Genomic DNA, 16,536 nt, shown 5'->3' on the forward strand with positions numbered 1-16,536 from the left:
CTCTCTCTCTCACCCTCTCTCTCTCCCCTCACCCTCTCTCTCTCTCACCCTCTCTCTCTCTCTCACCCTTCCTCTCGTTCTCTCTCCCTCCCGCTCTCTCTCTCACCCTCTCTCTCTCTCACCCTCTCACCCTCTCTCCCTCCCTTCCTCCCTCCGCCTCTCTCTCTCACCCTCTCTCTCTCCCCTCACCCTCTCTCTCTCTCCCCCTCTCTCTCTCTCTCACCCCTCCCCCCGTTCTCTCTCCCTCCCACTCTCTCTCACCCTCTCTCACCCTCTCACCCTCTCTCCCTCCCACCCTTCCTCTCGTTCTCTCTCCCTCCCGCTCTCTCTCACACCCCTCTCACCCCCTCTCCCTCTCACCCTCCTCTCTCTCCCCCTCCCTCTCTCACCCTTCCTCCCTCCCCCTCTCTCTCTCACCCCTCTCCTCCCCTCCCCCTCTCTCTCTCACCCTCCCTCTCTCCTCCCCATCTCTCCCCCTCTCTCTCTCACCCCTCACCCTCTCTCCCTCCCTCTCACCCTCTCTCTCCCTCACCCTCCCTCTCTCACCCTTCCTCCCTCCCCCTCTCTCTCTCACCCTTCCTCCCTCCCCCTCTCTCTCTCACCCTCTCTCTCTCTCCCCCTCACCCTCTCTCTCTCTCTCTCCCCCACCCTCTCTCTCTCCCCTCACCCTCTCTCTCACCCTTCCTCCCTCCGCCTCTCTCTCTCACCCTCTCTCTCTCCCCTCACCCTCTCTCTCTCTCACCCTCTCTCTCTCTCACCCTTCCTCTCGTTCTCTCTCCCTCCCGCTCTCTCTCTCACCCTCTCACCCTCTCTCCCTCCCTTCCTCCCTCCGCCTCTCTCTCTCACCCTCTCTCTCTCCCCTCACCCTCTCTCTCTCTCACCTCTCTCTCTCTCTCACCCTTCCTCTCGTTCTCTCTCCCTCCCGCTCTCTCTCTCACCCTCTCTCTCTCTCACCCTCTCACCCTCTCTCCCTCCCTCTCTCTCTCTCACCCTCTCTCTCTCACCCTCCCTCTCTCACCCTTCCTCCCTCCCCCTCTCTCTCTCCCCTCACCCTCTCTCTCTCTCACCCTCCCTCTCTCTCACCCTCTCTTACCCTTCCTCCCTCTGAGTTTTTTCCCTTCTCACTTCCTCCTTTCCCTTTTTTTGTTTTTGACTCCGTTGTCCCCCCCCCCCCCCCCAGAGTGGTTCAGTCCAGGATCTCTCTGCCTTTGTCGGTTGCCTGTGTGAGTGTGTGCAGGAGCTGCTCTGAGCTAAGTGAGCACAGATCCACACACACGCACACTTGTACTAGCACCTTTCTACCAGAGGCTTTCAGAACAAGGAATAAAAAACTCCTGGCTCTGGAATTCATTAAGTTTGAGAAAACACCAGATACCCGGTTAAGTTTTCCCAGAGACTTCACAAGACACATGAGTGAAGAATGTGAGACTAAGCTACAGTAGGACAGGCACGGCCGTCAGCGACACATAACGTTATGTCTGCATGTGAGCCTGGTGGTTTCATTGGCAGCAGAGAAGTGTATGCTGTCTCTTAACATGAGATCACTCGTTTTCAGCCATAGAGTGTCTGTTGAGAGGGCATGTGTCAACACAAGCTTCCCACAGCTGAACTGCCAGATCCCACCCCCAGCCAGCCTCCGGTGGTGCAATCTTACTCAGAAGATAAGACTGAGAATGTACCACACGGATGCTCAGAAGGGGGTCTGTCAATCTGTAGGCACCACAGGGGTGAGGTGGCTTATCCCTTGTCAAGGCTCTGGGCAGTGCTCTGCTCGGACTAGGGTTGCTGTTTAGAATGGTGCTTTGTCTATTCAGTGGCACAAAACTGCTAACACATTCACTACTTAATGAATGTAACTCAGGTGACCATAAAGTTTTAAAAGATTATAGAAGCTTTATATAGTTTTTATCACTTGCTGTGCCATTTAAATAATGAAATTGAGACTCTTATGAATATAGATAGTCCTCTTTTCTATAGCCAATACTATAGTGGTCATGTAAATGTATTCCAAGAACAATAGGGGGCAGCATTGAGTCTCAAGTACATTTCTGTACCATCCTCATGGCCCTAAACAATCATGTATAGTACATTGCGTTAACCAACAAAAGTGCAGAGAAAGTTCATGTTAATGGTGCTCAGAAAATGCTGACTGTTTCACAAGACGATTCAAACATGACTGCAAATCTGGCAACAGTCTCAGCAGCTGAAAGAACCAATCGCAAGTCAAAGCATCCACAGACTCGCAGATGGGAGCCACAGAGACGTCAGCATCCGTGTGACAGAAAAGCCGGGAGAGACTCACTCCAGCCACAAACGTTGTTCCCAAAGTGACGCTGAACGTTTGAGGGTCATCGCAGCAGTCTTGTTTGGGCTTTAGTGTTGCCTTCCAATAAAGTTAGATAGTTCTGTTCTGTCAAATTTTATCTTATCTTTACATCTCTTACCATTATATCTTCTTAAGAGAATGTGTGTGTTATTACGCGAAACGTAATGCCGTTCTAAGAACTATTATAAATTTTACGCTGGTTAAAAAAATAATAATAATAATAATAATAATAATCATCTATGGAAAATGTTTCTGGACTTAAATCACCAGAACATTAAGAATATTTTTAAAAGTTAATTAGAGGTTGATTATAGATATTAGATTCAAATACAGTGTTGGAGTCTGAAGTATTTAAGCTTAACTCATTTTTGCTGTTCCACCCAATTAGTTCAACCTTGTGTGTGTGTTCAGCCCGTTGGCGTCCTGAGCTGCCATGGTCTTAAGACACCGTCAACCTGCTCGTTCACTTTTATTTGACAGTTGACCAGGCAAAATAGATTAAAGGAGAAAATGTATATAATCACAACACCCACCGTCCCACAGGGCCACATTAGCAGTTTACTGCCATAAATCATGTCTACAGTATACACACACACAGTTACAGGCTCTCACTAATAGATCTAGACTGTCTAGTTTATTCACGGCATCGCATAGAAGAACACACACAGTGTTAATATACTAATATACTAGCCTCCACTGTGACATCAAATGAAAATGTTATCCATGCGCTAATCACAGAGACAGGCCTCTCTCACACACACACACACACACACACACACACACACACACACACACACTTGGCTCGAAGGGAGACACCTGGCTTCCTTCTGCATTGCCAAGAGCAGAATGCATCAGTGTGTGTGTGCGCCTGGATGGTGCTACAGTAGCCCTCTACAGCCGCTGAGAATTACCCATCTGCCAACCGGGCCACGTTCACACAGCTTGTTCAGTGAGAGTCTAAGCGGGCTGGACCAGCCACGCCCTGGCACTGTGCCCAGCCATGTTCAGCCACTGCTCTGCCCGCTCACACGCTGGCCTTGCCCTGCACCCGCTGGGGCCCAAACCGTCAGCCTTCACACACACCTGTCAAGACCAGCGAGCGCCATCAGCAGGGTCGAGCGCTAGCAGGACCTCACTTCCGGAAGGAGCTGAGTGCAATGACGTTGATCTGGCTTCAGGTCTCCTTGCGTCCAAATAGGTTGGAGGCAGTTTAGAGTTGTAAAGAACCAACAACCTCCCCCCAGGTGGGTTTCTCCTTCATTTAAAGAATCACAGCATCTTTGCACCATGGTGATAGGACTGGGAGCTTTTAGAAACAAACAAATGCACAAGTGTGAAATATGGATTTTAATACCACGATCTACATAGAGGTGTTAACTCTACATGTAGTTCCTTAAACGAGAACTCACTGCTCAAACATCACATCATCCTGCATGTTCCTCAGTGCTCTAAATGGGGCCTTAGTCCCCCAACAACAGAAAACCACTTCAGACGCTGGTGACAAGCCAATCACAAAATGTTGTTTCAGTAGGAAATTACGGCCTAATAACAAGCCACACCCACTGCAGATAGACATTGCTTAAATGAAAGCTTTGTAAATTAAGTCAGGCTTGAAAGCCACTTAATTCATTAATTAAATCTGTTAAGAAGGTAGCTACCATTTCCAAATAAGTCACAACACAGGACTCAGTGCAGTGCGTTTACTTTCTGTTCCGTCTTCCCAGAGCTGAGTACTTCTGCTCCCCCCGTGCATTTGTGACAACACCCGCCACCCCTTATTTTATAAACAGGCTTTTCACCAAAGTAATAGTACAAGTTTCTGGACATTAACAAAAAAGTCAGATGCACGACCAACAGGAATTCATTTCTATATGCCTTTTTTTTTTTTCCCCCTTTTCCCCCCCCCTTCTCCAAAACAATCCCAACACAAAGGGCAGCAGGTGAAGGGTGGCGTTTGGGGTTTTGCTGCGTCACATCTGTAACAGACACATTACAGAAACCGTGAGCAACTTTATTCAGGAAATCAGCATCGTTTCCCTTTACAGTCCTCCTTCACTTTCCACAGCATGAGTTCCATACAGGCCAGCGCATCCTCACGGGAGTCCCGCCCCTCCCCTGCGTAGGAACAGAAACACACACACACACACACACACACACACACACGTATGGGTCTCGTCTAGCCCAATGCCACAGTCATGCACAGACTAGTTCTGGATCAGTATGTAGAGTATTGTACAGACCACACAAAAGCCAGACATGACTGGCAACTACTGTGTGCAATTTGGGTTCCAGGGATGTCTGAGTGCAGGATTAAATCCAGCAACATTTTTCCAGAGTGGGATTGGGGGGGAAGAAACATGAGCAAATGCTGAACGTACAACAAACGGGGACCCGGGACGATCGTGACCATTATGATCTTCTGGAAGTTTCCAACTACATCTCAGAGGAAGCATACACAGAACGTGGTTACATGCTGTAACTGTACTTCATATGGTTCACATGTTTTAGGATTGGTTTCTTTTTTTTAAGCAACCCCTAGGAGGAGACCAGTAGGTACAGCCACACAATGACAAGTCCTCTCGCGTGCGTGTGTACACACACACACACACACACCTTAGCAGTTCATGAATTGAGCAGGTCTCCCATCACACGCTTGATCAGACATAGGATTAACAGAGCAGATGATTTAATTGGATGAACCTACCCCTCGCTCAGGTCAACCCTGAACCCATCCCTCTCAATCCTGAACGTACCACTCTCACGAGTTATCCTGCGGAGGATTTCTGCACTCAGACTGTGGAGCTCCCTCTTGTGTGGCCGTCCCAGCCGGTGCGGAAACACCACAGACGTGTCCAACACCGTGTTGTGCAGGAGCTGAAAGAACCAGAGACCAGTTACACACATCAGAGCATCACAGGAAACTGCCCACGTGGCTGTGGACTAAACTTCATTGTCAATGGACACATTACCCCCAGCCCTAACCCAGATTAACCCCAAGCCTAGACAAAACTCGTCTCTTGATGCTTCATCCCTGGAATGACAGCATAGTTGAAGACTAACAGCTGTGTTTGCAGGAGTGAGAGCACACAAGCTCTTGCATCCTTAAAGCAGAGCAGACATCCAAGCACCAAGGGAAACGTTCCAAGAGCTCAGTCAACGAGAGAAAACGGGAGACCATGAGTGCGGGACTCACTTTGAGAGCACAGAGGTCGTTTTCCAAGCCATGCCCAACCAGTATGGTGTCCTCGCCAATGAAGCTCAGAAGCACAGCCTGGACATCTCGTAAGGATGAGTAGCTGTTCTTCACCTCCTCCTCACTGACTCCGGAGAACCTGGAATGAGCGAGGACACCTGCACCTCACACGCCTCATACTGGTGCAGCCAGCTGCCGCTACACACGCTGTTCACGCAGCTCACCTGGTGTTGTAGTCAATGACCTCACTGTTGGGCTTAACAAAGCTGTCATAGATGACCTGCAGACTGCTGCTGACAACAGTGACCCTCACCAGTTCCAGTCCCTGAGTGGTGTAGCACTGATACAGGGGAGAAGTGTCAAAGATCAGAGGAGGTGTCCCACACCCATGTTCACCTTTCTTCAGGTAAACATTCTAGCACTAAAACCTCTAACAATGAGGAGAATGAATAAAAGTTGACAAAACAGCCTTCACCATTTCTGTAGCAATGGCATAAACCCCTGGACAGCCTGCACGCGTCTGGGGGAGGGAGCCCACAAAACCCTGGAGGCCCATGGTATCGTGAACGTGCAGCTGGAGAGTGAAACACACACACACACACACACACACCTTCTGTCATCTAGAATGAAGGACACTAGTCAGTCAAAGCCCCTACAAGCTCACAGCGCCATTTCTGGCGTGTCGGTGCATCTCAGTACCTTGAACACTTGACACCCTGGAGTCCCAACTGCATTCTCACAGCAGCTGTAGCGCGTCTCCACACCACCAGGCACTGAGGCAGAACACGAACATCCCAGATCAAGACCCCCACACACACGCGCACACAAAGCCCTTATTCAGCGCAGCCAAGCCACCTCCCCTCACCTCTGTTTTCGATAACTTTGCCAGAGTGGTAGTTGCACTCCTCTTTGCGAGTGTGTTTTCCCGTCTGGCTAACGGAGAACGTAGTTCCACAGCGACAACAGATCCTTCTGAAAGCTGGAACCAGTATCCATGGTCATTCCATATTTCAACATATGGAATTTCCACCTCTGAAACATACTGACGTGGATGAAGGCTGCGTGTGCCTGCTGCCCGTGGCTTTTTGATTCGATTACAGAAAAGGAGGCAGGTTCTAGACTGGCACAGGGCCCATCGCGCACAGTTCTGCTCCAACTAAAAAGGTCCATGGCAGCCTCTGAACATTAAACCCAGACAAGTCTGAATAATCCTGGACCCCCAGCAGCTTCAGGAAGGCCAAAGCATGCCCTTTTCATTAGCACACCACTCCCAAGATCTCACCATCTCCAGTGCTCTTCTTAGCTTCTCCGTACTGCATAGCAGTGCCAGCCTCGCCAGGGTGTTGGCGAGGGTAGTTGTTCTCCCGCAGTAGGGCCTCGGTCAGGATGTGCTCCTTCAACTGAGCATACAGCCTGGCATCGCCTGGCACAGAGGGACAGTGTGGACATGGCAGGCCAACGTCACAAACATTCATTAGACAATCGCGTCTGGATTGTTATCTATAGACAATCTCCAAGAACACCAGTCTCTAGTGAGATCAGCCCCCAGTGCACACAGCTCTTCGAAGGCAGAATGTCCACTGCATTATCATTCCTCTGATGGTACACCCATGATTAAGCACTCAGTCAGGCCTTTGGGGGTTTAATGAGACACACAGCGTGGGCTAAGCATCTCTGGGAAAATCTCCCTGAAGCATTCCCTGCATGTGGGAATTAAGGACAAATGGATCTGATCCCAGACGACACCCTTACGCTCAGAATTATTCCAGGAGACCCCTGGGCAAAGTGCCTCTGATAACCATATAATTGCCATGCAATTTGATTAAGAATCACTCAGCATTAGTGAAAACCATTTCTGATCATTTAGATAATGCAATAATCCACCGTGGCCCTCGTTAACACGCATCACTTCAACAAAACGGCAAAGAAACAGCCACCAAACAAATTGGACTACAGAGTTTACAACATGTAGTGTACAGCACACACCAAGTGTTCTCCACAAAGCAACCTCAAACAACGATGATGAAATAATCAAATGAAACTTTAAAACATACTCGTTTTTGTATTTAACTAGTGTGAACCCATGTAGTAGCTCACATGTTTATTTTTTTGGACCTTGAATGGTGAGCGTGACTTACCGTCTCCCAGAAGGGCTTCAGTGTTCAGTGCCACATGTCCTCGAGACGCCTGTGCGCTTCCCTCACTGGAAACTGGACATTGGACACAAGGCAAGTGAACTGGTACAAGACTGAGTAGAACAGATTCCATAACACTGTTTAAAGATGACCAGAACATATATACACACACACACAATATACAGAACAGTGTAAAGTATGATTGTGTGCATGTGAGATATATATATTTATTTTTATATTATACATATGTATTTTATTTATATAATGTGTGTGTGTGTGTGTGTGTGTGTGTATACACACATGTACATACACACATTGTGTGTAATATATATATATACATATATAAAAATAAATTACACAAAATATGTATACAATATATATACACGTGTATATATATATATATATATATATATATATATATATATATATATATATATATATATATATAAAAATAAATTACACAAAATATGTATACAATATATATACATATTGTGTGTGTGTATATATATATATATTTTGTGTGTATGTGTAACATATCTATAAATCTATATTACACACAAAATATATATTATATATTGTGTGTGTGTAATAGATAGATATAAATAAATTACACAAAATATGTATATAAAAATATACATATTGTGTGTATATATAAACAAAATATAATAAGAGCCACACAGTTTGCATGACGTACATACACGTAGTTGGAGAGGCATTTTGGTTTTTAAGTCTCTTGAGAGCATTGACTGCTACACTCAGATATTTTAATTTGTTGACGCTCCGATCAAAAACTGTCTTCTCTTCTGCGAGCGCCTGAAAAAAAACATGTACAAACAAAAGGTTAGATAAAGTATATTTGGACTATAGTAGTGGTTTCATGCATTTGGTGAGTTTAAAGATTGAAGATCCTGCTAGTACAGACCTTTTCGAAGGCATCTTGGACAGTAGCAGACGTTTTCAGGAACTCTTCCACGAATAAATTCACGTACCGCTGCCGCACATCATGTGGAACCTTCACACCCACCTCTGGACGACCTTTGGCTTTTCGCTTGGCGGGAATTGCCTGTGGAAGCAGAGTGAGAAACATTTTAAATTTTTCATTATTGTTTTTTCTTGAATGCTTGATTTTTTTTTCTCTATCTTCTTATTTTATTTAACACAGGCTGTGTTACCTTCCATATAAATTAAAGTGAAATAAGGCAAAAACCCCTCTACAAAATAAAAAAAAAAATAAAAAAAACTAAGGCCAATGTCCGTTATACGAGCAGTCCTAAGCCAGCATGCAGCACGCACCTTGGCAGGTGTGTAGTTGGCTGGCTGCACAGGCAGGGGGCGCTGAGCAGGCTGGAGTGGACGCATTACAGGCACTGTGGCAGGAATCAAGGTGATGGGTAAAGCGCAGTTCCCTTCAGGGACAATCAGGTGCAGGTCTGAGCCCAGGCGCAGGGTGGCACCCACAGGAAGGAAGCTCACACAGGCTAAAAATAAAAGTCACCTTTCAGTCACCAACACTGCGCAGAATACACACAATGCATTCTGGATGATTAATTGCACAGAACAGTTAAGTTCTAATGCAGCAGGTAGAGGAGGGAACGGGTCTGAACAGAGCGACAGAGTGATGAACGATTCATACCACAAGATGGACGGCATGAACACCACACAAGAGAGGCTTTGGACAACTCCACGCTAATAAGATGACTCACAGTTTGGTGCAGGGTTTGGGTGAGTTACAGCAGGGCTGAGGACTCTCCTGGGCACACTGGTGGCGATAAATGACTGGCACCCTTTGAGGGCTGAAGTAAGGGTCGCCGCCCTCTTTTGGCACTGCTGAGTCCGGCTGGGCACAGGCAGCTGGGAGCCTCCCTCCCGCAGAGGAACCTGCACTTTGCTCTTACTGACCTGTTGAGCAGTCGTGAAGATACAGCTCAATAAACACACGTTCTCAACTCCATCCTCAATCCTATTCTACATCTCACAGTCAAGAGCTTCAGACGTACGGGGTCATAACAGATTACACACCTTCAACAATGCTAACATTCAAACATTGCTATTTAGCAAGACTTGCAGGCATAGCCACACTGGCACAGCTTGACTGAACCCAAGTTCTGATAACGTAGGAGGTAAACAAGTACTTCACCTCAAACTTCGCCACGTGAGCCACTCTCTTCTTCTGAACTGGTTGCGACTGGAGTGATGCATCAGTCTCTGACATCTTTGACACCTCCTGCTAGAGAGAAAACCAGTAAGGATAAGTTTCTGCTATTCTAGTTCTGCCCAACCCACTGGACACCCATGATCCACTTACTGGCACGTCTTTGTTTGCTTCCATGAAGATGTTGTAGCATTCCTCCATCGGATCCGTCTCTGACAGGTCGAAGTCCGAGTAACGAAGCTCCTCCGAGGAGCTAGAGTCGATCCGGACGACCTCATTATTTGATGCCTCCGTCACAGCAGGTGAAGGGGTCGGAGACACACTGCCTGTTGCATAGGAGCCACACGAAGTCACAGCCACCGGTGAGGTGACGGAGCCAAGCAACTCCATTGACTGTGTTGACGGAACACTTATTACGTCAGTTCCTAAAACATACACGGACACGTTCTGGTCAGAAGACCGGGGGAGAACATTCTGATGAGGTGACCATCGCGTTTCAGCAAAGGCTGTGCTACTTGGACCAGGTCCCAGCCCCTTGGTCATGGCTGAGAGAGGGGACATATTGGGGAAGCAATCCTGAAATACCACCGTCTCTTGCGAGCATGCAGGGGCCAAGATCTCGGCTTTATGGGCAAAACCTGAGTGCAACTTATTTTGTTGAGCACAAAGTTCGGTTCTACTAGTGATCACACTTTGTTCACGTGTTTTGGCAGGTGGTGAAAAAAGATCTCCATTGTTCTTTGAACAATCAGGCATGTCAAGGAGATCTGCAACATCCTGAAGGCAAGCAACACCCTCACTTTCACTTCTCAAGTGGTCCAGACACATGGAAAGATCATCCAAAACAGTTTCAATGTTCTGTCCTCTCTCTTCAAAACCATCAAGATTCACCATGTCTTCAGAAACTGGCTTATCCAAGTGGCTAACCTCTGAAGATCTGCCAATGTCTACAATCAGAGACCTTGCATTTTCATGAGGTTCTAGAATATTCTCCCTTATGGTCACTAGCTGCTTTGAGATCAATTTTTTCTCTTCATCACCCTTGAGGGCAGTCGGGCTTTGTTTAGTGCCTTTATCTGGGGCATTTCTTACAGGCGAGTCATCAACATGGAGCAACTTCCTGGATGACTCTGCCTCCTCACTGGCAGTCTGCTTCTTTTCATTTTCCACAGGTCCAATTCCAAGACTGCGTCCATCTCCAGGAGGCACTGAGGATGGCTTTGGCTTTGCTGAGTCGCTGTCTTGGTGTGGAACATTAATGAGCTTGCTGATCTGAGGTGAGGCCCGCAGCTGGCTGGTGTTCATGTCCGTCTTTGTGGGCCTGATCGCCACGTTCTTCTCCAGGAGGAGAAAGCCAGTGTCCGCGCCGTCCCTTTCTGAACGTTCTCCTGATATCCGTGTGATGTTTGCACCTTTCTTTGAAGCCCTTTTCTCCCCCTCTTCACACTCACCGCCTCCGAGCACTGCCATGGCGTCACTGGCTGTCGTTCTTTGTTTCTGAGATCTGGTGGGTCTTCTACCATTTTCAAAAGGTGGAATGTCGATGACCAGTGCTCCCTCATCAGAATCCTCCAAAATACACGATGATGCCTGAAAAGAGTCGGCACACACACTTTCTGAAGCTTCGCTGTCCCTTTGGTCATGTTCTGTATCTGCTTTATGGGCTGCTCTAATTTTATCTACTGAGCTGCCAGATCTCAGGTCAGCAGAAAAATTTGAACAAGGGTCATATTCCAGATCAGTTTTGGGTCTGGTGCGATCAACCACGTACTTGCTAGTAGTTGTCTTTTTATACAACATCTGGTTTCTGTTGTGGTCTTTAGAGAGAGTCAGTCTAGATTTAAAGTCTTTCTGGGATCCAGGGCCATGGCCCTCTCCCTGCTCCGACTGGTAACGGGACAACCTCTCACGTTCCTTCTCCACCTCACTTCTAACTGCTTCAATCTGTTTGTTGATCCTTTCCAGCTCCAGAAGACAAGGATTGCTCACTTCTTGGTTCTGGAAGGGTGATGTTTCTGGAATGTGGTCATGCCCTGGTAAAAGCATTTTAATAAGAGAAATGTCATCACTGAACAATTTAAGTTTACATTGCTCTGGCATCCAATAAAAACCATACTGCTGTTTGAGTTGAACTGCCAGGCCTTTGTGTTACAAAGTGGACTACCAAACTGCAGTGATTAAGGCAACAACAACAAAAAGTTACAGATTAAAAACACAGACAGACACACAATATACTGTAGGTACACATGCACACAAACACACACAATCCCAAATGTAACATTACAAATACAAACAAACATCATTCTCACTCATATTAAAAATATGAATTTACAGATGTTTACTGAACATCCACGAGTCTTTTATCCCCGTAATCCGTGAATCTTACCCACGGCGCCGGTAACGGTAACGGGAACACCGCGGGCGCTGTGCTTGTACAGGCAGTAGGGTCGCTCGCACCTGCCCCGGCTGAGGACAGGACAGTCTGTTCCAGCAAAGTGTCTGGCGGAAGGAAACATCTGCGCTTTTCAAAGGTCAAAATGCACACAAAGTTAGACTACAGGTGCTAAATCGTCAATAATTACATTTTAACGCAACTGGTTAAAACGGTTTGATTAAATATATGCCGCTCATGTTATCATGGGCAGAAAAGCGACCAAGTAACTGATGAGGCCACGTGCAATAACGGGGCACCACGAGTTCTTACATGCCCTATGACGAACACGGAAGCACGAGCTAGCAGACTTATTTCGATGCGAACGCTGTCCAACCTCACGCGCTGATTACAGACTCAGGTGCAGCCAATATCACACCTACGGTGATGGCGCGAGGAGCTCCAGTGTCCATAGGCGATCAGCAGTCAGACTCCGGAATGAATCGTTCGTATGAAATGATTCCTTTAATGAACCAGTCAAGCCGGTTCGCCAGGCAGTCCAAACATGCATCGAATGGACGCTGATTTTAGAGTCTCACCCCCCCCTCACACACACACACGCACTCTAGCTCTCTCTCTCTCTCTCTCACACACACACACATTCTCTCTCTCTCTCGCTCTCTCTCTCTCTCTCACACACACCCTCTCTCTCTCTCTCTCTCTCTCTCTCTCCCACACACACCCTCTCTCTCTCTCCCACACACACACACACTCTCTCTCTCTCACACACACACACTCTCTCTCTCTCACACACACACTCTCTCTCTCTCACACACACACACTCCCTCTCTCGCTCTCTCTCACACACACACACACTCTCTCTCTGTCTCTCACACACACATTCACACTCTCTCTCTGTCTCTCACACACACATTCACATTCTCTCTCTCTCTCACTCACACACACACCCTCTCTCGCGCGCTCTCTCTCTCTCACGCTCTCTCTCTCTCTCACACACACATATATTCTCTCTCTCACACACACACATTCACATTCTCTCTCTCTCTCACTCACACACACACCCTCTCTCGCGCGCTCTCTCTCTCTCACGCTCTCTCTCTCTCTCTCACACACACATATATTCTCTCTCCCACACACACACACACACTCTCTCTCTCTCACACACTCTCTCTCTCACACACACACACCCTCTCTCGCTCTCTCTCACACACACACACATTCTCTCTCCCACACACACACACACACTCTCTCTCTCTCACACACTCTCTCTCACACACACACACCCTCTCTCGCTCTCTCTCACACACACACACTCTCTCTCTGTCTCTCACACACACATTCACATTCTCTCTCTCTCTCACACACACACACACACACACTACTCCCAGCTCGGCTCACTTTGGGCCTGCAGTCCATGTAGGGGCTCCGCACACTAAACTGATGACGAAACTCCAAAGAGCCAATGCATACCGGTTGAGCTCGTGAGTAAAACGTTATTACTGAATGGGATCGGATCACACAAAACAGGAGAGAGGTCTGACTAGTTCTGGCCAGGAAACTGTAAGTAATAAGTTAGCCATAACTATCATGAATATTGTTCAATCCAGATCAGTCTTATAGAAAAGTCAGACTTGTTAAATCCCACCAACATTCTATTCAAATCCCAGAACTTAAAACTTCATTTGTTAAATGGATATATTGCATCTAACAAATTAATTATTTGTGCAACCTTCTTTTAACCTTCTTGGCTAAATAGACCTAAACTGTTCAAGGAGCTCAAAACAACAAAAAATACTAAACATATTTATAAAAAAGTAAAAAAAAAACCAACCACACACACAAAATCCCCCCCCATCTGTTGATAATTGTTGTCTAATGCAACTTCCTCCAACCAATGGCAGAGCATTGTCTCTGGAGCAGCTTACTCAAGGGAACAGTATCAGAAGCCATTAGCTGGGATAGAATCTCCACCTGATTAAAGCCCATGTTCTCTGGTCATCGTTTACACATACAGAGCAGATGCCTGGGCTCGGAGCTCCTCTGCTGTCCTCCTTACATCAGTAGAATGCAGGAGGGAGCTACCTATGTTTCGCTTCACACTGGAGAAACAGCTGATCAGAGTCAGCTCGCTGCCCGGCCAGCCATTACACTGTCATCTTCTTTTACTTATATTAGAAACCATGTGTAGATCTGCAGGCTGCCTGGTGTGTGCCGGCCTAGGGGCTTGCAGGCAGCAGACAGCTGTTTTCTCTTAAACTGCCAGACTGAGCAATTAGAGGGAGGAGCGAACAGGCTCGCGTCAGCGGAGCAAGGTTTCGGGCGCCATCTTGAGATTCTTCATTATTGTCATGAGCAGCAGTCGTATGGAGAGCAGGGCTCGGCACTGGCAGGAAACGCACGAGCAGCGTGAGAGGACGTGCGTTTGGGGCTCCGCTGAGGCCTGTCTTCTCATCGCAGTGGTGGAGCGTGAACTGGGGAATGCGCCATTCTCTGGTGGAAGGGGTAACCTGGGAGACCTCGGTTCAATCCAAGCCTGATTATGTGATAGGGACCAGATGGAATTCATTAACTGAGTGCTGGCAGTCTTTTCCCTTATGCCAGTGAGTCATTCAGTGGAATTCATCTCTCTCTGATACCATCATCCAAGCCGTAGCTAGGAATAATTATTCACTCAAATCCATTACTAGAGGTCAATCGCGTTCCCTCCTTTTGCTGCTAAACTCCAATTATCCCCCTCCCCCCCAGACTGCTTCCAAATCAGGACCAGCTCTCACACACAGCCCAGAGGTAGGCAATGGAACTGCACAGAAAAATGACACACACACAATTAGCGGAACAGTTGGTGTCTAATAAGTCGTAAGCACACTGGCCACCTACAGGCATGTCAGTCTTTGCATAAAGTGAAATGTAGCATTAGAACATAATCTGTTGAGGCCCTACTGTCCAATAAAAGCAACGCGTATGTCACAGCTGTGACCAAAGGGACCTGCAGCTCCATCTGTTACAGCAGGAAACCTGCCATTCTGTCACCAGTGTGCCAGAGTCGGTTCCTCCAACTATAACCTGCAGTCCCTCCTGTAGCCTCACACCGGCCCCCGTTAGACTGACACTCATCAGATAATTTACAAGAGTCTCGAAAACAGAGCCCACCCCCCAGAGAAAAAGCCTAGCACACTCAGAGAGAGAGAGAGATGGAAAGGCAGTCAGCCGAGCAGTCACAGACAGGCGGTGTGTGTGTGTGTGTGTGTGCTAGGGAAGAGTATAGCAAACACAGCAGGGAGATGAAGCCTTCAGAGCGTGACCAGTCTCCACACACTGTACACAGAGAACAGTTGTATGGTGGGAAGGCTCGGGTGACGTTTTATTCAACATGTTCATTTACAGGCGGCCAAACCAGATCTGTTAATTCTAACAGAACTCAGTGAGTTTCATTTTCCGTCTAACACTTGCTTGTCCAAACATACAGCAGTACGCAACAGTGGCTGCGTTCAGTTTTGACCCTGTGTGGACCTTTGACACCATGTGAATCATGACCAATCACGACGTAGCCATTCAGACGTGAAGACTCATGGCAACGGGACAGCAGCACTCTAAACAGCTTTACTAAAGGCGAAAAGCCCTCAGCCTGTAGGAAAGCTGCCCTGAGTCTACCGAAGCCCTCTCTAGATGCTAAATGCATGTACGGGTACGAGAGGCCGTATTTAGGCTAAAATAACCTTATATGACAGGCTTTCGAAGAGCTGTTCCAGAGAGCTACAGTTCATTGACAGAGTCCAGGCACTTTCAGATCTGAAGTAACGTCTGCGGGACCAGGAGGAAGAGCTGCTGTTTGTGATTGATGGCAAGGGCGGTCCTTAGGCCTTAAGAAGTGATCAGTATTCACAGTGCATTCTGGATGGAGTCATAAGACAGAGGGCACAGACAGAGTAGGCAGGACACACACGTCCACGCAAACAAGCCCACACTCGGCTTGTAGTGGGGGATTTTGGGGGGGGGGGGGGTTCCAATTGGTCCTGTAATCTTCCATGGAAAACCGAGACAGAAGGTTATATACACGTGCATCTCTCTATTCACAAAAAAGGTCACACCAAACACTATGAAAATATTATGACCAAACTGAAAAAAAATTTGAATAGAAAATAAAATACAATGTCACATTGTTTTGTCCTGACCCAACACTTCACTGTAGTAGTGCAGACTGACCAAGTGACGGAGGAAGAGGAAGGAAGGCGTGTGTGTGCGTGCATGCCTTAGTAGCAGAACAGACTGGAATAGCACAGCAGTGCAGAACGACAGACACAGCTGGGGCGTACAGACAGTCCTATTTGCATAATACAC

The 16,536-nt window shown here is 47.4% G+C and overlaps 1 protein-coding gene across 5 annotated transcripts; it reads right to left on the reverse strand.

The window, feature by feature from the left end:
• Positions 1-1,191: 1,191 nt before the first annotated feature.
• zgc:152968 (uncharacterized) lies at positions 1,192-12,912 on the reverse strand. 5 transcript variants are annotated; one of them, XM_081725197.1, is made up of 17 exons: positions 12,621-12,912; positions 12,193-12,305; positions 9,960-11,839; positions 9,792-9,878; positions 9,358-9,553; positions 8,948-9,132; positions 8,577-8,717; positions 8,353-8,467; positions 7,658-7,729; positions 6,802-6,942; positions 6,385-6,498; positions 6,219-6,292; positions 5,995-6,093; positions 5,744-5,859; positions 5,520-5,658; positions 5,080-5,200; positions 1,192-4,441 (listed from the first exon to the last, which is right to left on the reverse strand). In XM_081725197.1, the coding sequence occupies exons 1-17, from the start codon at positions 12,746-12,748 to the stop codon at positions 4,350-4,352; spliced, it is 3,813 nt and encodes a 1,270-aa protein (XP_081581323.1). In that variant the 5' UTR covers positions 12,749-12,912; the 3' UTR covers positions 1,192-4,349. The 5 variants fall into 5 exon arrangements, with proteins under 5 accessions (XP_081581323.1, XP_081581322.1, XP_035387621.1 ...); XM_081725196.1 differs by having other exon boundaries at positions 9,792-9,881; positions 12,621-12,911; XM_035531728.2 differs by having other exon boundaries at positions 9,792-9,881; positions 12,193-12,322; positions 12,617-12,742.
• Positions 12,913-16,536: the final 3,624 nt, after the last annotated feature.

The sequence above is a fragment of the Electrophorus electricus genome, chromosome 12 (assembly GCF_041902795.1).
Source record: "Electrophorus electricus isolate QZ-2024a chromosome 12, ASM4190279v1, whole genome shotgun sequence".
Lineage (NCBI taxonomy): Eukaryota > Metazoa > Chordata > Actinopteri > Gymnotiformes > Gymnotidae > Electrophorus > Electrophorus electricus.